This window comes from Pollachius pollachius (genome assembly GCF_949987615.1).
Source record: "Pollachius pollachius genome assembly, chromosome: 13".
Classification (NCBI taxonomy): Eukaryota; Metazoa; Chordata; class Actinopteri; order Gadiformes; family Gadidae; genus Pollachius; species Pollachius pollachius.
The window spans coordinates 14,801,346-14,822,129 of record NC_136946.1 but is presented as its reverse complement, the minus strand read 5'-3'; the positions used below and the strand labels follow the sequence as shown (position 1 = coordinate 14,822,129).

Genomic DNA, 20,784 nt, shown 5'->3' with positions numbered 1-20,784 from the left:
TCAGCAAGTCTACAGAGACAAGACATTTCACAGAATGATTTGGCGCCTACAGTGTAGCTAGCGAAAAGAAACAACACCTTTGACTGCCTGATCAATGGTGATGATATATGGTTACATCACCCCCCAGAGCCAGAGATTCTGGGTTAACTGCCAGCCTAGAGAAAATGTGTGTGTCTTCTTATCACAAATTCCCAATTTCTCGTCAGAGGAACACTGCAAAAATTAAACATGCAGTGATTCTTAAACAGAGCCCCTGGGATTCTGCCTTTGTGAACGAAACTAATATCTGATACTTATGGTTGATGTGACAGTGATTTGAAGACAAACTATTAAACCCTATTTTAATTACTGCAGCAATGTATCATGATGTCATTGTAGGAGTTTCAGATATCTAGTTTAGGGGAAAGGAAATACCCAAAAGGGTGAAATAGGACCTGGGGTTGGTTGTACTTAACCAACAGACATATCTTCACAATGTCAAAGTGTTTTTGGCCGTAGTTTATCTTGTAAGCTGAGCCCTATGTTTATGCTGGACAAACAAATCACTGAAAGTTCAGAGCAAGCCTCAGAAGTTGTAAATGTCTGTATACGTATGCGTATACTAATGCTTAATTGTACTAGATTTGCCTCCCACTTTCGCCTCTCCTGTTTCCACCTCTCCGTCGCCTCTGCCGGTCTTACAATGGGATGGTCAGCAAAACCTTACATAACAGGGATAACCATCACCCTGTACTCATATACTTATCAATAACTTAGTTAATATGAACACCATAAGTAAACATGAAGACCATTGATAAATGATTAGTAGACATTTAGTTAACTGTCTGTTAGTAAATTCTTATTACTGCATTAACTAATGTTAATTTATGGTTGATTAATTTACTCTTCTTGTAAAGTGTTACCAAATAACTTCAAAAATTGTGCTTGAAAGACCTAGATGGGAGCCAGAGACAGGTGTGCGTTTGTTCATGATTACTGACCAAATCCACAAGGTTTTTCTGCCTCTTTTAAGATGTGTGTGTGTCTTTTTTGCTTTTTGGCCGGTCACAGGCTGCTTTAGCAATTACGCTACTGTGCAAAGCTAAGGTAAGTGGCTGAAAGCTTGTCATGTTTGGCAGCTTTCAACTAATGCAAATCTGCCCTACTTTGAAGACCCTCTGTTTCCATTGCTGCTGAAAGAAACACACTTTTTGGCAACTTGATGTTTTTTCTTGTGATCTCTATTTTCTATCTCATTTAATGTTCAGATTCAAATTCAAGATATTTATGACATTGATAGCAAACATTTGCATTGTAAAAGCATTAAAAAAAATTAACACATCGGAATAAATAAATCTTTATCTTTATATATATTTATTCTTGTTTTCAATTAGTTCTCTCTCTCTCTCTTGCTCCCTCCTTCTCTCTCTCTGCCTCTCTCTGTCTCTCTCCCTCCCAGCTTTTCTCTCTCTCTCTAAGTTCTGAGGTCATGTTTTCCCTCTGGAATCTTTGTAAACGAGATGTTGAGAGGAATATACAGGTAGATATTTGTGGGTCACATAACGTAATGATAAGATGAGACCTTTGTTTTGTGTGTCTAACCAATGCAACCCTTGCAAACTAGCATTATAGCAGCAGAGCTGTCCAATAGATAACCACAGCATAGGTTAGAATGGATTTAGCTGGAGAAGAACTATGACCAGGGACATAGTGGGTGATGCCATCCCAGGATTAATGGTCTTGGTGGCAATTCGCGGTAGAGTAAAAAGCCAGAACAAGCAACATCATTTTACGAGTAACTTCCATTCTGTAAGAAAAGAGACTCAGAGTGACGCATAAGCTCCCGATGTGTAAACAACAATATAAAAATACTGCTACGATGGTTGGTGGTTTAGAAATAAACGTTCTTTGAGTTCATTCTTGGCTCACTGTCTATTTGCAGAACTGCGGTTTCTATGTTTTCTTTGTCGTTTTTCTTTCATTCCTTTTTCTTATTCGATTATCTTTCCCTTAATGATTTTGTCTTTTCATGACTTTTTGGATCTCGTAGAAGATTGCACATAGCATCTATATAGGTAATTGTTCCATTCTGTACGTTTGCTCATGATGCCACATCCCGGGGGGACCTGTAAAGGAACGTCTTTAGTCTCCGTTCGGAGGGTAGCCGATCCATACGACCTTGCAGATAAGCGCCCTGTGATGACTCACTTGCAGGGTTTAAACCAGCGAAAGAATATTCCATGAAGGATGGAGGCGTCCCAGCAGCCCTCGCTTCTCCCCTTCCCCTGTGGTCCATCCCTCAGCCTCTCAATGGCTCATGCAGAACGCCTCCCTTGAGCTCTGCTTTGTTGTGTTTTGCTCTTGTCCTTCTTATGACTCTACAAAAAACTAAATAAAGAAGGCTAGTCAACACTGGTCATGGGAATGTCAGTGGCTCCACATAACAGCATGTCAACGGTAAGGCCCTCTGTGTACGCGCGTCATTCGATGGCTCGTGGTCACGGGAAACAGTAACCGAAACAATTTGATTTTAAGGTTTAAGAGAGAACTGGGTTTGATTGTCGCAATAGCAAAATGGGATGTTGATGGTGGTGTTTAAAGAATTATCTTGCCTCTTAACTGAAAAAAACACAAAATGAGTGTAAATCATATATTAAGTTATTTGTCTTGCTTTGCACAAAAATAAACCAGATATGATCTACCTGGTTCTTTATTAGATGTTTACTCTAGGGCGCTGCTTTGTCTGCCTATTTTAATTCACATTATCGGTCATCTGTCTTTCTCAGTATCATAGTTATATCGGTATCATGAAATTGGAATCATTTGATCATTTTGACATTGAGACCAAGATTAAACATTTGCTAGATTGTGCGGGAAATGTAAACAAGATTGTTCCATGAGAATGAGCATAGCAATTAGGTAACGGTTTGTGTGGTAAACAATAAGATGAGTTATGTTAATGAGCCTTCATGGGATTCTTTTACCCCTACAGCGATAAGCAGTGAAATAACATGTTTAGCGTTCAATTAATAATAATAATAAAAATATATATATTTTAAATCATTTATTCATAGTTTAATATATTTAGCATCTCTATTCTACAAAACTCCCAGCCCAGTGGTGCTCTGTAACCACACAGTAAGACAGCAACTGTAATATAAACCAAGCCAAACGGGACAGACAGTCAGCAGGTAATTAGATTGACAGAAAAATCAAAAATCATGACAATAATAATGATGATAGAACCAATGAAAACATTTCTTGACCCTGGACTTCTTGACGTTATGTACACGATTCCAGAGCTTCAGGCACAGTAGACCTTTTGATATTTGAACCTCAATGGCACATATTATTTCTGTGTGTGTTCGTGTGTATGCATGTGTGCACGTGAGTGTGGTTCCTTCAATATATAACATCTATGATCAGCTTCATTAAGACAAACTTTGTTCTTTCATACCTGTCGCCAGCATACCCTTTGGTATCGGTGAAGTTAGGTTAAGCCACACACCATCCTCATTATCATTGTCCTCATCATACTCGTCCTCATGGCTATCCTCTGCATCTATGTCATTCAACTCATTCCACATCACAGTATTAATTCATATCATGTCATTCATAGCACCCTAGTACCAAACCCCACCATTAGCACGTCACCACATTGAACCCAACCCAGCTACACTCAGAGTCACTGTTTTTTTTGCTTGTCCGTCACACCAGCCGGTCCCTGAAACCATGAGCTCACAGTTCACATTGTTTAGCAGCTAAAAGGAGCTCTAGGTCCTATGTCGCACAGGAATGTGGGGTGAAGAGAGCCCACCATGACAGCAGCAGCGTCACGTTGAGAAAGAACTCATTAGCCATGTAGCAGTGTAGCTTATCTCCTCTTCCAAATCGCCCTCCATGTTGCAGAGCATAGTAGACCAGTCTGAATCAGACCTGTCCGGCCAGACCAGACTGAATCAGACCAGTCCAAACCAGACCGGACCAGTCCAAACCAGAGCAGACCTGTTAAAATCAGATCAGACCAGTCAAAACCAGACCAATCCAAACTGGACCAGACCAGTCTCAGCCCCCTTGGATCGGGGGTCACTTACTGTAGACATGTTGAACAACAACCGAGTCCGGTTCTTTTTCTTTAATTGTTGGTGCTTTGTGACATCAAAAACACCCCGCCCTCCTCCTCGAGGCCCCTCCTCCTCGGTCCACCACGCTCCTCGCTCCTCGCTCCTTACTCCTGCTCGGCTCCTCCTCCAGCGGCTCACGCGTACGTCTCGCCCGCCTTGAGCGCCACCAGCTCGCTGTCCTCCGAGCTGCGGCCGTTCAAGTGTTCGCTGTTGCACTCGTGGTGGTACATGAAGGCGGGCACCTCGGTAATGGAGGTGGCCGTGTAGGAGGTGGAGCGCATGGAGCAGTGGTCCCGTCTCCGCTGGCCCCACTGGGTCTTGTACTGCATCCACTGGCGCCTCAGAGTCCCCTGCACCTGGGGACACGCACACTTCATTAGGCAAGGCAGCTTTATTTACGTAGCTCTTTTCATACACTAGACAGACATACGCTCAAAGTGCTTCACCGAAACACAGTCATACAATATAAGGAAATAATAAAATAAAATAGATGAGTAAAATAAAACAAAGGCAAAGTTCAAAAGAAAGTGCACTGTGTTTAAGATTTAGCAGAAAGCTAAAGCAAACATACAATAAAATGAAGAAATAAAATAAAATAGATGCGTAAAATAAAATAAAGGCAAAGTTAAAAAATGCATTGTAAAAAAGTAAGAAAGTGCAATGCATTTAAGATTTAGCAGAAAGCTTAAGCAAACATAAAAATCTTCAGTCTTGTTTTAAAAGGAGTCAGAGTTGGGGCAAGTCTTAAATCCTCAGGGATTTAATCCAGCTATTTGTTGCATATTAACTAAATCCTGCTTTCCAATGTTTCGTGTTTTTATTTTATTTTTATTAATAGTATTATTACAACTATTATTATTAACATTAATATTAGCTCCCTGCACCTGAAGAAATACACCCATTATTAGTATTATTACAACTATTATTATTAATATTAGCTCCCTGCACCTGGAGCAACACACACTTTATTATTACAACTATTATTGTTAATATTAGCTCCCTGTACATGGAGCCAAACACACTTTATTAATATCAGTATTTTCAATATTAATATTATTATGTAAAAAATAATATATATATATTCCACTGATAATATGAAAATCTTAAATATGATTATGGTAGAACGAATGAAAAATAATCTTGACAATTGGCATGAAACCTGTTGACTAGTTATGAACATGATTCCAGAGCTTCAGGGACAACATTATTATTATCATTATTATTATATATATATTTGTAATTTCTTGGTTCTATAAAAGTTATTTAAAGGTTGGGTGTTTTCTACCAGACTTGCTTTTAGTGTGTGTGTGTGTGTGTGTGTGTGTGTGTGTGTGTGTGTGTGTGTGTGTGTGTGTGTGTGTGTGTGTGTGTGTGTGTGTGTGTGTGTGTGTACGTGCGTGTGTGTGTGTGTGTGTGGTTGCCTATCCATTAATTAAATCTGTTGGGAATTTATAAAGAAAGTATTATGATTATGACAATACATCATATTTTCATATACAAATTTAATGTAATTGTTTTTATAATTCCAAAGAAGCCGTGCTCACTTTTGTAAAAAAAAATTATAAAGAATAAAAATAAAAATAGCCTGTGTTATCAAATTAAATGTTGCTATTTGTTGAAGAAATGTTCCCTTCGGATTATGTGTCTCTACAGAATATAATATAACATGACCTTTAGAGCATACAACACAACCTGTAGAAAATATGGAATGCCCTTCACACTATATCAACACCAACTGATAATGAAATAAGAGGTGAAGCACTTATGCTCTTGACTTTTGGAGTGTTGCCATAGAGACTAGAGACAAATTGGTAATGTATGCCAAGCATTTTATCCTTCTATGTTTTGGCAAGGCCTTGACAGAACTTCTTTTGAATCCATAATGAGTCTGACGTGTCGAGTCCCACCGGCCCCAATCAAACCTAAGCTCATGCGATCATAAACCCTGTCCGATTGTTCTGAGTGAGAATTGGTTTGGAAGTCTTAAAATAGACTCAACACAAATATGTCCTGGGCGATGCTTGTTGCCAATATGGCCGCGGTGCCCCCTTGAAAAGGCTAATGTTAATTACGAGGTATTTGAGGACACAGAGTGAAACCAAGATCTCATGATCTGAATGATTTTGGACATTAGTGCACACAAATTGTTTTAATAGGACCCAACTAGGGACAAAAGTCTCATTTAGACGGAAGGGGTCTTGTCTTGATCCAAACCCAACATGCGGCCTCTTTGTCTTGATGACCTCGTCCCACAATGACGCTATTGCGAATGACACAAAGAAGGTCTGTGCAGTTTGGCCCCTATGATCAAAACCCGGGGGCCCCCAGAGAACCCGTGTCCTGATTAAATGGGGATACAGGCGGCCGTTATTCGGACGAGGCAAACAAACACACTACCCCCTCCCTCCATTAGTTCCTGTGTCCATAGTACACCCTCTGTAAGGGCCTACAGGTCACGTACAACATATGAATGGCAGTTGGAAGGAAGCCAGGAGGTTATGGCCGCCCTTGTCGGAAGCTAGTTTGAAATGACCTATTTTTCGCAGTCCGGGCTTGTAAAAACACAAGGCTCCTAATTGACGCTATGTTCACCCGTGTTCTGCTTTCACACCATGCTCGGCTACTCCGATAGCGTGCGCTCATTCTGCATCGCTCTCTCTCCTTACGTCATGCTGGTAAGCGTTTCCCTTCGGCGAGCCGCCGGGGCAAACCATGCACCGAGGAGGGATGTCAAAGGTCACAGATGGCCACATGTTTCGGCGGCTGGAGTTTGGAAGTGGTTTGCGAGGCCGAGCCTTTGGTTAAACCCTGAATCGAACTGGAGGGGCACACCAAACAACCTGTTGCTCTGGCCGCTTGCTGCCAGTCTTTCAGGCAGCGCTGCAGACACCACGTTCAGTTGTGCCTGAATTCAAGTTTGTTGTTGTTTGGCAGCCAAGAAAGCATGATCAAATAAACAATTTCCCACGAATCCCTGTTTTATTATTTAGTAAACTTATTATATATAATTTCCAAACAATTGACTTTTCGACTATTGTATAGGCCTACAAGGCAAAATATCTTTAATCAAAGTTTAATCTAATCTACTTTTCTTATAGTTGGTCTGCTTTGTTCACATAAAGGAACTTCACCCGTGGCACTTAGCACACAATACAACAACAGAAATGAAGATCAGGTTTATGTTTGCCTCTATGTTTGTATCCCAGTAGACCAACAGTCTCATTATGGGTACGTTAACAGATTGTTTTTCATCCATGTTTGTTAGAAACTAGTGCTGAAGAAAGCACAATCCAGCTCTGCTATGGGTTGCTGCCTCAGCACCTACGCTTCTAAGTTGCATCGAGAATGAACAAAACTCCTTGTTGCGCTGGACACGGACATCACGCCGCTTCCTGCTGCAACGGTGACCGCCTCTCCTGAAAAGGAAATGCCGAGCGGCCGCTTTTGCTGCCCATGAATCTCTTGCCCTGACCTTACAGGAACACGCCCTTTTGCTCCACCTCTAAAGCTGCAAGTGCACCTGACTCTGGCCCTTCAGTGGCTCCTTTAGAAGTGCCTGGCCCGACCTTTACACATCCAGGGATGGCTTTGCTCCTGGCACAACACACCGCGCCCTCCCATTGGTCTACGGTGGTCCGTCAGCTTTAAGGCTGGTGACTCCAACACCTTACACAAAGAGGTTCATTAAAGCACACATCCTCGATTCGTCACCAGGAGGACACTAAGCAAGGGTTCACTGTTTCTCGCATTGACTGAAAAAAAGGGGGCTTTGGACAGTGGAAAGGGGGGGGAGGAGGGGAGGGTTGGGGGCTTTTGTCTTGAAAGCAAAGTGAATTTTCAGATGGAAGTTTGGAAATCCGGGGACTCATTTGTAAACTGTCTCACGCTTCACCTGGGGTGACCCGGCCTCTCCCACACGTGTTGTGTTGAAGAATGTGTTGAATCCCTCAAATCCTCAGTCACTCGAAACATGTGCGCAATACACACACACACATGTGCGTCCAAATTTGGATGCGCATACAGACACACACACGCGCACACACACACACACACACACACATACACACATACACACATACACACAAACACACAAACACACACACACACACACACACACAGACAACACACAATAAATAAATGGGTTGATATTTATAATAATTATGATATGTCTTTAGGTGTAATCAGTTGAATCGACCCATGCTTTCTGTGTAGAAAACTCAAGCATAAAGGCATGAACTCACTCAAAGGCTGCTACAATCTGCCATTCCAGTTATGTATTGCTGGATATTTTCCAGCGAGCCCTCTGGCATGTACAAAAGGTCAACTGCTTCTATTTTATTTCTGCACGTTCTTGCAGAAAATGCGAAGAAAGGATGAAGGGGTTGGGACAACCTTGGAGAAAACAACACAACTAACAATTAGAGACCCTGATGTATTTTCTGCTGAACACGGCTACGGCGCATGGTGCTTACCTCTCCGTTGAAGAAGCAGAATATGGTGGCCACCAGTAAGCCCTTGAAAAGAACAAAGAAGACATGTTTAGATAATACGTCTCCCAAATGTATGACGTAAGACATGGGTGGTCAATATGACTTGAACACCTGTGAAGTGAAATATTATGACGTAATGCATGTACAAACATAGTACATGAATACTACAAACTCGTGATTAATGGTTGTATGTTTACAGCCACCCTTCTCAGAAAATGTACCCTAAAAACAGCCACTATGTGATTAGCCTGTATCATTTATTAACAGTATGTTGTCGCTCATATACAAAAATCTGCTGATCATGAAGCAACAAAAACGAATCAAAACCATCAATCAAGTCAGACTAATTAAAAAACGATTAGAATCGCCGTGCTGGGTTTAAAGCGGCCACGCCCACCTGGTAGTGCATGAGGATGTGCATGAAGTAGTCGTACACCTCCCCCACCAGTCGGTTCTCGGGCCTCCAGGGGAAGACGACGAACTGGATGCCCAGCAGAGGCACCAGGATCAAGGTGGCCCGCACCGCCTTCATGTACATGTTGGTCTCCGCCCGGTGGGTGTCCCTGAGCTTGGTCACCAGCACCCGCACGATGTTCAGCAGGAAGAACAGGTTCACCTGAGCACCGCGCAACGCATTCACCGTGACGTCAGACACACGGTGTTGAGGTGGCCCTTCTGGTCTGGGGGACCCAAACCCTCGTAACCATCTCTCATTTCATAACACAGTTACTAGTCAAATGTTACTGAATTGCTTGAAAGCATCAAGCACGAGCGCACCTCGCCACACACCTAAACAACTAACAGTGGCACGCTGGTCTTGGGACAGACCCTGTATTATACGGTGATCCACCGTTTTCCTTCTCCACATACTTTCACAAACTCTGGACTTACACGGCATGCATCGATTCCAAAAGAGAAAGTGATATTGTTATTGTTTGCGATTCATTTGGCGAAATGATATTGGCAAGGGGGAGTTTTAGTGAGATCAGCGTTGACAGGTTTCAATGGTTAGACCACCCAGACCGGTGTTTTCCCTTAAGGCGCTTGTAGATGGTTTTAAAGGATCGTGCTCAATTATGCGTACAGTTTAGACTGCGTACATCGGGAATCGAACCCAGTACCTTTAGACCGGGAGCCAATCCCCATCGATTCTACCACGTTATGTCCTTCTGCAACACTACTTCTGCCACGATTTGACACATACACAGCGTGGAGGATTAGATGAACCCCCGATTTGTGGGGAGAAACCGCTGAATGAGTCGACTTACCAGGAGAGCTGCCATAATGGGCCCGTGCACCACATAGAGCAGATTGGTTTCCACACTCATCCAACAGCTGCACACGGATAGAAAAGAAAACAGTTCAACTAGTTGGTGAAACGCACGCATGCACGCACTCACACACACACACACACACACACACACACACACACACACAAACACACACAAACACATGCGCACACTCATGCCCGCACTCACTCACACACACACAAACACATGCGCACACACATGCACGCACTCACACAAGAAAACACAGATGCACATAGGAACATTATCACACATGCATGCACAGACACATACTTTCACGGAGGCAAGCACATACGTATAACTAAGCACACATAAACACACACACACAGACACACACACACACACACACAGATAGAAACACGTGTGTAAACACACAGACTTTACTCAGGGCACGTCGAGGAACATTACTCACTTGTCGTCAAAATACTGCTTCCTAGCCACTGCGTGGATACAAGCCGGCACTAAGGGGAACCCTGGCGAGAGACGAGAGCAGACGAGGTCCTGAGTGAGCTTAATTCAGCCATTTTATTTTTTGTGTCAGCGGCGTGTCTGTTCCTATGTAGGGTGTTATGAAAGCTTGCTGTCAGACTGCCTTCCCCCCCTTTATACCACTGCATTCCTACAGTCTATGGCTGTTTACACATGTAACCACACGCCAGTTCTGTTAATGACCCACCGCACAGCGTGAGTCCATTTGTTGTGGGAAGTCTTTGAGGAGAAATTGTCTTCCATAATTGCCGAAATGCGTTAGGATCCTCCATAAGGCCCTGATTTATTTAAAGCCCGGGCCACTATAAACACACAAATGATATAACCAAACGTGGGCCTCCGTGTTTTCGAGCAGCTCTCCGCGGCACCTCTGAACATAGAGCTTAAGATCCCCGGTGGCTCTCGCCTCGTAGCGTCTTTGTTTGCGTAACATGCCTCAAAGTCCCCTCAAAGTCCCCACAAAGTCCCCACAAAGTCCCCACAAAGTCCCCACAAAGTCCCCCCCACCCTGTGAGAGAAGCTGTTCTTCATCGCTAACGGAGAGCCAACATTTAGCCGTGAACTCAACTCCACCCTACCACTCATCACATCACAAGTAAGTAGGAAGCCATCGAGGAGAACTGAATGGCGTTGTTATTGTAAATTTGCCCAGCTTGACGTACGATGATTAGACGAGTTGAGGCACAAACAGTGAACACAGATTGTGTGGCTCCTTTTGTCAGTGGCCCGGGCGGAGAGAAGAAGCCTTTAAACTAAACGTCTGCCCGCCTTCGAGGCGCCGACTGATGAAGTAGGGTGTGCGTCTCTGAGTGTTACTGCGATGCACCATCGGACCGTATCATTTGAATCCATCATAGCGAACGGACAAGTGAAAGGAGATACGTGGTCAGATCCACTATTCGTCATTTGCAAAAGCATTTGTTGTAATAAAGATGATGATGATCAGGATGATACATATCTTTTTCTCAAATGTGTAGCCGTAACTGGATGCGACGCGATCATTCACAGCCTGTTAATTAAAACAAAATAGTGCAGTGGAGAGCGACCATCCTTTACTTTGATAAAGGTGCAGGTGTAAACGTTTTTTTTATCATATTTCAAATCTTTTTTTAGTTGGGACCGTATTATTTGTGGCAGAGAGAGAGAGATCTAAGTCATGTGTGCTTCTTCTGAGGAAGGGGGGTAGTGGGTAGTGAGGAGGGAGGGAAGGGAGGGTAAAGGGATGGGTAGGAGGGAGGGAGGGGGGATGGAAGGACAAGAGGCTGAGAGGGAGGAACCGGAGGGTAAAGGGAAGGGTAAAGGGATGGGTAGGAGGGAGGGAGGGATGGGAGGGAGGGAGGGAGGGATGGGAGGGTAAAGGGATGGGTAGGAGGGAGGGAGGGAGGGAGGGAGGGAGGGTAAAGGGATGGGTAGGAGGGAGGGAGGGAGGGAAGGAGGGAGGGAGGGATGGGAGGGTAAAGGGATGGGTAGGAGGGAGGGAGGGAGGGAAGGAGGGAGGGAGGGATGGGAGGGAGGGAGGGAGGGAGGGAGGGAAAAGGGATGGGTAAGACGGAGGGAGGGAGGGAGAGAGGGAGGGAGAGAGGGAGGGATGGGAGGGATGGGAGGACGGGAGGCCAGGTGGGATGGCAGCGGCGACTCACCCCAGCCCAGCAGGTAGTACCAGTGCAGGTGCTGCTCCTCAGCGAACACGGCCACCACGATGAGGGTGTGCAGGTAGATGCCCTCGCACAGCATCCAGAAGTAGTTGCAGCCCAGCATGTACATGTGGAAAAAGTGCAGCACCTTGCATCCAACCTGGTGGGAGAGAGACAGAGCGAGAGAGAGAGAGAGAGAGAGAGAGAGAGACAGAGAGAGAGAGAGATAGAGAGACAGAGCGAGAGAGAGAGAGAGAGAGTCACGCTCAAGATCTGACGGTGTTCACAAAAACACACACTGTGGCGTTAAGGAAGGACCGCCTAGTGGTTAGGGCGTGGGGATCCCCGCGGATAGGTTCCTCGGCTCTGGGGATTTTTGAAGATACCAGGAAACAAATTGTGTGTCAAAGAGGAGGTTTGGAATTGACGGCTGCTGCCTTTCCGATTATCTTGTCCTTCTATCCCCCACACCGGCTCCTCTTACATGGATAAAGAGACTTGTCAGTCGTTCACCTCTAAACCTTTCATCCATATGCTGGAGGAACGCATCTCCCTCACTCTATCTCGCTCTCTCTCGCTCTTGTTTTTCTCTCCCTTGAAAAGCTTGTTAGATGAAAACTGCTCCCAAGAGAAGCTTAAGAGTTCTGATTTCTATCTCTGTCCTCAAGATTGTATTACTGTTGTGCTATTTTGTCATTCAGCAGACGTTTTTATCTAAAGTGACTCACAGTGAAAACATTTGAGAATGTTTAGAATTTTTTTTGTCATTCAGGAGCAGGTATAGGGTTTAGGCATCTTGCTACAGGTAGACTGCAGACATTAGGGTACAAATACCAGAACCTTTCGGCTGGGACTCATACACCCAAACCTTGAGACTGCCCTGCCCTTCTTTGATTTGAGATGTTAGATGTTGCTTGTTGTAATTCCACCCAATACAGTAGATTGCAGTACGTCAGCAATCTACAAATACCTGAAGTGTGTTGCCAGACGAAGCTGAACACTGATGTTTATTTTCCCTTGCCCACAGATTTGAGGGTTGTCAGGTATTTTACAGCCTTCACGTATATTCTCCATCCCCCTCTGACCAGACGTCGGTGGTTTCTGAATCCGCACCAGCCTCTCTCTCTCAACGGTGAGAGAGGAATCTTGAGAGCTTGTTTTTCAGTGCAACAAAAGAAAAAAAACACCTTCCCTCTAAATCAACGACTTGAGACAACGGTTGCGTAAATCTTCCCCCACGCAACGTCGACTTCCCCTCAAAAGTACCCGTCTCAAACTCAACCGGCCGTGCTCGTGTTTTCCTTCTCCCCTCTCGCTCGTTCATTCCCATCGCCATGGCGAGAGGAGATGCCGTTTCTATCTAGCAAGTCGCCCGCAGAACTTTCAGGTTCTACTCTCTGTGAGGCTCAACCCAACGCCTCCTGCTGGAGGAGGGAGAGGAGGAGGAGAAGGAGGAGGCGGAGGTGGTAGAGGAGGAGGAATGGATTTCAAAGCAAACACTTTGACAGATGCTATGGAAAGAAATCAATGTAAAAAAAATAAGAAGGGAATCCATGCAGAAGAACGCATATATCATCATCCCGACACTAGGCTGCTCTACCCCGCCTCCCATCTATTTGGACGGGGGATCTGAATAAACACTCAGGCCAGGGATGAGCCTGGCATATTTTGGGATGGATGGGAGGAAGAAATGAGGGGGGGGGGGGGGGGGGGGGGGGGTTGTATGAACAGCAGTTACCACAGTAGGGAAGAAGAGGAGGAGGACGCAGCAGCTTCTGACTGAGCAGAGGGCTTTCTGGTGTCTCCAGGAGTAGTCTAGCCAAAGTCTCCAGTTGGGTGACAACAGAAGGGGCTGCCATTGAACTAGCGGTCACAATTTTAAAACGTTCAAAGTCATGTCGCTTTTCCTTGTTGTTTGGTGCAATTAGGTTGTGAGTCATTGTTGAATGTTCTTCTGTGAGGGATAAGAAGGTCGGTCTACAAAGGGCCTGTTGAGATACTCTTTTGTAATAAAGTAAGCTGATAGAAGGACGGAACTGAGTGATGAACTAAATTGTCGGATCACATAAAAAAAAAAAAAATTATCTTCATGCTTTTCATGACCTGTAACAATTACGGAATGATTTTGTTTTTCTTAAAATGACACGTTAATAAAAGTTCACGACCCGGCAGCAATGCTTATTTGGTCTCTCTCTGATTTATCATCTTCACCTCAGTGGACTTCTCGTTCCAATGAATTCTTGTCTGAATATGCAGTTTGGCACCCCAGCCACCGCTCGAGATCTCTGACAGGCAAACCCAGTGCTGCTGAAAAAATCATTACAGCTATCTCTGTCTCTAGCTGATATGAACCCTGATACACAGAGCCCTAAAGGAGGTGCTATCTAACGTGGCCATGAGGCATTAGTCTAATCATACATTTTTGTCTGGCTTTGTGTCAGAGGCCAGAGGTATTTTATGATTTCCATTAAGGTTTATGGTATTCTTATTCATATCTACTGTTAAATCACCGCCCGCCATTATATTATTTCGCGTTGTAAACGTTGGTTACCAGAAAACTATAGGAAACATTTGTTTTCTAAGATAAAAATAATGGAAAGGTAAACGGTATGTTAAGTCCCCAGGTTAATTGTTGACATTATCTATGGCCAGATGTAGATCAGCCATGATTTTCATTCAACTTACCACCTTTTCCTGTGGAGAATTGGGTAGGTAATGGCTCAGCCTGTGTTAAGGCAGTCGGCTGATTAGGAATTCTGAGCGGAGAGGCACATTGCAATAGGTCGTGATAAGTGTAGGAGGGAAAACATTTTTTCCATCAAACTGTGGATTTTGAATCACTGCCGCCCACCGTTTGCGATGGACTGGCTCAGTGGGGAGTAAGAGAACGTTCATTCATACAAATGGGAACTGAGCGCTTCATTTTGATTCAGATCTGAATACTTAGGCTGCGTTCCAATCAGTTAAAAACCATCCCCCGCTAAATATACCCTTGCGACTTATTGAAATATTGCTCTGCAGTCAGAACTCATAATATCACACTACCATCCACTATCTCTGTGCAGTATCCTAACTGTGCGCATCTATCTCTAGGGCCGTAAGCGTGGATAGTGGAATCAGAACTTGTGGACTTGTTCGTTAGTGGCCACTGTTTGAGAAAACGACATAGCTAGGGCAGTTTGTGTGGGCTTACTTGTGTTGGACATACCAAGTAACAGTTATGGGCGATGCTAGACACTCGTTATAATATAACGGATGTCCATGGCTCGCCAACTGCCCAGTTTCGCGAGAGGCGGTGTGTTGAACAAACTTCATGTCGGATTTACTTCTGGACAGTGTCAGCAATAAACATGCACTCTTACCAAATCGGCCAAATCGTTTAATATAAAGATAAATCTATGAATTACAAAGAATAATAATACAGAAAATAATTTATAATGAATACATATATATATATATATATATATAGATATAAACATACTGGATTTTGGGCCACTACGTCAGGATTGTTGACCACGGTGATGAGGTAGAGGAGGGTGATGGCAGAATTCAGCACGTAGGACCAGAACAGGTTCTTGTGAAGGGTGATCCTCTGGCAGCTCAGGCTCCTGAAGTATAGAATATAATGAGGCACACAATGAAGCCCACTTTAAAGAAGGTCTCCTCTCTCACAATAGGGCCAACTTCAGAGAGGATCTCATCTCTCTCACAATGAAGCCCATTTTAAAGAAGGTCTCCTCTCTCACAATAGGGCCCACTTCAGAGAGGATCTCATCTCTCTCACAATAAAGCACACTTTAAAGAAGGTCTCCTCTCTCACAATAGGGCCCACTTCAGAGAGGATCTCATCTCTCTCACAATAAAGCACACTTTAAAGAAGGTCTCCTCTCTCACAATAGGGCCCACTTCAGAGAGGATCTCATCTCTCTCACAATAGGGCCCACTTTAGAGAGGATCTCATCTCTCTCACAATGAAGCCCACTTCAGAGAGGATCTCATCTCTCTCAAAATAGGGCCCACTTTAGAGAGGATCTCATCTCTCTCACAATGAAGCCCACTTTAGAGAGGATCTCATCTCTCTCACAATGAAGCCCACTTTAGAGAGGATCTCATCTCTCTCACAATAGGGCCCACTTTAGAGAGGATCTCATCTCTCTCACAATGAAGCCCACTTTAGAGAGGATCTCATCTCTCTCACAATAGGGCCCACTTTAGAGAGGATCTCATCTCTCTCACAATGAAGCCCACTTTAGAGAGGATCCCATCTCTCTCACAATAGGGCCCACTTTAGAGAGGATCTCATCTCTCTCACAATGAAGCAAACTTTAAAGAAGGTCTCCTCTCTCACACAATAAAGCAAACTTTAAGAAAGTTCTTCTATCTCTCGTCACTTGACAAAAGTAATTAAAAAAGTGATGGCTAAAGAAGCATATCAGATGAAAAACTTTTGTCATTCCTGTCGGCTATTGTGAGATACTCTCCATCCTCACATCATTAATTATTCAAGATTTTACCAATTAGGTTAAAGTTATAACATCAGCAGGGGAATTTTCAGAAAAGTGTGCAATATTTATGATTTAAGAGATTCCTGCAAGGTTGTGGGAGAAAATACTCTAAATAATGTCAATGTTTAAATTTTATCTAACATAATCCTTGGAAGCCATGGAAACCAAAGCAACATCAAGCAAACAGAGGTCAACAGTTTATGTCAATTAATTCACACAAACTTGCCCAAAGACAATAACCACAAATACGTATCGTGCAACAGACCCTGTCAATCCTTATTTTTGCTGAATAAATGTGCAAAATAAATAGAAATAACAAAAACAAACATGGGGTTCACCGTGACATAATGTAGTACGGAGTACGGTAGTAGTACCATACTCCGTAGTACGGTGTTGGTTTATTTTATTTTCTCTTGCTTGTATTGATGATGAGTCGTAAACAAGAGAATCCACCATTGTATACTAGAGTTAGCATCTGGATCGGATGATAAAAAGGTCAGCATTTCACCTTCTCTGTGATGAGAATAACAAACTGAGTTCATAAAAATGATTACTTCTTTAATTAGTGAGATTTATATCGGAACACATTCTTATTGGGACGATTAGGAGCAGGAAATATTGTTTTGGTGCTTGAAGCTAAGGAGCTGAGAGAAAAAGTGGGCTTACACCAACATTACAATTTTCAATTTATGAATTGAGCCAACACTTTACAACTTAAGTGAATTAAGATACACGTCATAAAGTAGGAGATATGGTGTTTTGCTAAAGGATGCCTACAGGAAGAATGATGAGTACGCCCGGGATTGAACCCACAACCTTCTGGCTGCCACTCCAAGCTACCGCGCTCACTAAACCATCTAAGCTCTGTTTTTAAACAGGAGGAGGAAGAGTGCTTTTCAGCGTATTGCAGCCTCTGGCTACCTCGGATGTACCCCGATAAACAACTCCATGTATGGAGGTCATCCTGCTCATCGCTCATCCTAATGGTGGATTAGTCATCGATTGCAGCCATCTTGGTTCTAAACACTGGCTAGGTGGGGGGAACACAATGTGTTCAGCTAGCGTTGAGAAACCAAGATGGAACCAAGCTGGCCTCCTGAACTTTTTAATGCCAACTCACAAGCCAATGAACACAACTCAGCCAAGCATTGCTACAAAGTGTCTAAACTAAGGGTTAGAACTTTTTTCCTTGCAACGTTTCCTCAAACATAATAGGCCAAGGGGGAACTGGAAAACAAGTGAGGTTTTTTTTGGTGGAGAAATTCATCAAGATCAACTAGTCTCCAAAGAAACATAAAAATACCTACCTCTTCTAATACGACTGCGGTTACATCCAACCAGGCACCTACATTCAGTATGCGTCATATAACACAAATGTTTCTTCTAATTAGTTTCGATATTTTGATTGATGAATAATGAGTCAAGCCACACAGGTGTCCATGTTTACAATAAGTACACAATGCTCTTCGTTTTTTTTACTCGGTACATCTGACAACACTCTGCAGGCTAACACATGCTTAATTTGCTTGCCGTCAACAATGCCTTGTAAACATTTTGCCTACAAAACAATGTCGAAGACAAACTCAACAAATTTGTGATTAAGATGCTTTGGGATCTTGTTTGCTGAGGCTACGTTTTAAGGCCACTTCAAAAGACTAACCGCGGTGGATCAAAACGATAATCAGATAAAGTGCAGTAATGATACTTGCGTATCAATGTATCAACTTTGTCATAAGTGAATTCCAACATCAAAGGGAGATTTGAGATGGATAGTGATGTGGCATAATTGGCTGTCAACGGTCCACGATAGAATCCATAACTTAGGCCTAACTTAAAAGTCTGCAGTTTAATTGCAGAGAATTAATATTAACATAACAACCGTTATCACAGAAGCACGGTTGATTCTCCCTCTCTACTGAAAAACTGAATCCTTCAGCCGGGCCCTTTATACTGCTTTTCTGTTTATTAGCGTATTTATTGATGGAGATATTGATTGACTCATTTATTGATTTACTGATTGATGTTGTCAAGTGTCTTCTAGTCCAAGTTTAATATTTGTAACAGTCCTTAGCATTATTAATATGATTATCATTAAGATCAACAAAGGTACACAGCGGTTGGGATATTACCTGAAGTAGAAGAAGATGGCGAGGGAGATGAGGAGCGAGGCGATGGACAGGGCGTGCCCCACAATGGCCATGTAGTACAGGATGAAGGCCGACTGTAGAGGGATACCACAACATCATCCCACCACACACCCAGTACACAACAACCTTTTGATTGAATATAAAGAAATCGGCTAGAAATCAAGGAGTCAGGAGTGGGATACAATATTTTTTTATTTTTTTATTGTGAGTCTATGCATTATTTATGGTAAGTCTACCAATGTAGCTTTGGAATTGTTGATCAGATAGAAAATATAATGATGAAACACAATTATGACAACCTGAACAGATATTTATGTAATACAGACAAAGACGTATTCAACTATGAATGCATTATTGATTTTTTTTCTAAGAACCAAATGGATAAAGCCATGCTTAATGTCTGTTAAATTCAGTATATATTTTTAAATTTCAGTAGGGCAAGAGGAGTGCAAATTTGGAATTTTAGGGATTTTTTCAAATTTGTAATTGTTTTCTGTACTGTGTACAAATGACATGTATTAAGCTTAAGTACAATATTTGATTGTCTCATTGACAAAGAATCAAGACTGTTAAAATAAAAACACCCATTGACCTTTTCTCCTCAAGTTTTTCAACTTGCTCAGATACAAAGAAATCATATCCGCATGCTTTAAGACAGATCCCTCAGAAGCAGGGATTAGGTTCAGAGTTAGGAATGTCTTGAATGTATTGGCCTCCTATCAAAACCACAGTCAATCGGTGCTTTTATGTTAGATCCAGATTTTGCAGAGCTTTTAAGGTCCCCACCAGCCCCAATAGGGATAGGGTGGCCCTGTTCTCGGCTGTGGCCGTCTATATAATTGCCCAGGCCTTTTCCAGGCTCTCTGCATGCACACCGGGGGTGTCTACATGGCTCAGTCCACAGGCTCCTCTGCCAGCGTTTACTGAAACACACAGATATAGGGCATCGTTAATGAGGCACAGGTGCACCTCGTTTACTCAGTAACTGGCTCGACCAATCCTGGCTCTCCCCTAAATCATACCTCAACACCTGAACTCCCTGTGCCTGAAGGGCTTATCTGATCTGCCCGGGGCCCTGTGGTGGACCTACCTTCAGCTTATCCGTGGTGTTGGCGTTGCACGCGGTGTAGTTAGACCAGGTCCTGTTGGTGTCCGGATGGCGAAACCACTGACCCTTCTCCCCGCAGTATTTGGTGGCCTTTTCTGGAAGACAATGGAGGGTTGAGATTCTAAAAATCCTCACTGGATTTTGTCCCAGTGGTGTTATTTCTGGATGCTTAATTTCTCACAAAGAGCAGGTTTTGAAAAACGAATCCAGACCCTTCTGTCATCTGTTCTCATGGTCGTTCCTGTCTTTTTTTAATTTTTTGAGTACAAAGTGAATGAATAACGTAGATTATATAGTGAATAATACAAAATTGGCATATTTGACGTTTACCTAATAGTGTCTTATAAGTTATCATCTAAATAACACTACCACTACCATTTCAATTTTGATTTACTATAGAAACAAAGAATTTTATGAATTTCTATTCAATTCATTTCTATTTGATTTTGATACAGTTACAGTGATACATTGTACTCAAGAGGTCGGAGACTTTTTAGTGGCTCCTGTCCAATATTGACTCGAGAACAACAGAAGGATGGACGATGGAGACAGTCACCTGCATTGCTGCAATCTGCCCTGAATGCAATTCTGTCTCACTTTCTCAAAATGTGTTCCACAGCCAGCGCCCCAAACTCACGGCACAGCAGTAAGCTATTATATCTATTATTTGCTATGGATTTTTTATTGTATAAGAACATATGGTGGCCTTTGTGCAATGGACACGCAATCATCTCCAATCACAACATAAAATAGATAGAGCAAAAGAGTTGACAGGACACAGTTTGAGTTCATAAAAATTTATTCGGGCCTCTTCGATAGTCTGAATTTATTTTTCGTTAGGAGAAGTAATTGCGGCACGTAAAGCCATAAATATAACCCCTACAATGTCTGTGGATATTAGATGGATCTCATGAAGCTTTATTCATTCTCATTTCAAGACTTTTAAAAATCCATTGTCAATGACAACTAGGATCAACTAGGATCTCCCATGTTTGGAGATG

At 43.0% G+C, this 20,784-nt stretch overlaps 1 protein-coding gene across 1 annotated transcript in view; it reads right to left on the bottom strand.

The window, feature by feature from the left end:
* Nucleotides 1–4,237: 4,237 nt before the first annotated feature.
* The window catches only part of calcr (calcitonin receptor), a gene marked incomplete at both ends in the record, with an annotated part of 29,185 nt that continues 12,638 nt past the window's right edge, over nucleotides 4,238–20,784 (bottom strand). Inside the window, 9 exons of the mRNA XM_079749386.1 lie at nucleotides 4,238–4,459; nucleotides 8,576–8,617; nucleotides 8,991–9,209; nucleotides 9,862–9,928; nucleotides 10,313–10,373; nucleotides 12,030–12,183; nucleotides 15,505–15,631; nucleotides 18,658–18,749; nucleotides 19,766–19,878. Of these exons, the coding sequence (XP_079605512.1) occupies nucleotides 4,238–4,459; nucleotides 8,576–8,617; nucleotides 8,991–9,209; nucleotides 9,862–9,928; nucleotides 10,313–10,373; nucleotides 12,030–12,183; nucleotides 15,505–15,631; nucleotides 18,658–18,749; nucleotides 19,766–19,878 (1,097 nt within the window). The remainder of the gene's footprint in view (nucleotides 4,460–8,575; nucleotides 8,618–8,990; nucleotides 9,210–9,861; nucleotides 9,929–10,312; nucleotides 10,374–12,029; nucleotides 12,184–15,504; nucleotides 15,632–18,657; nucleotides 18,750–19,765; nucleotides 19,879–20,784) is intronic.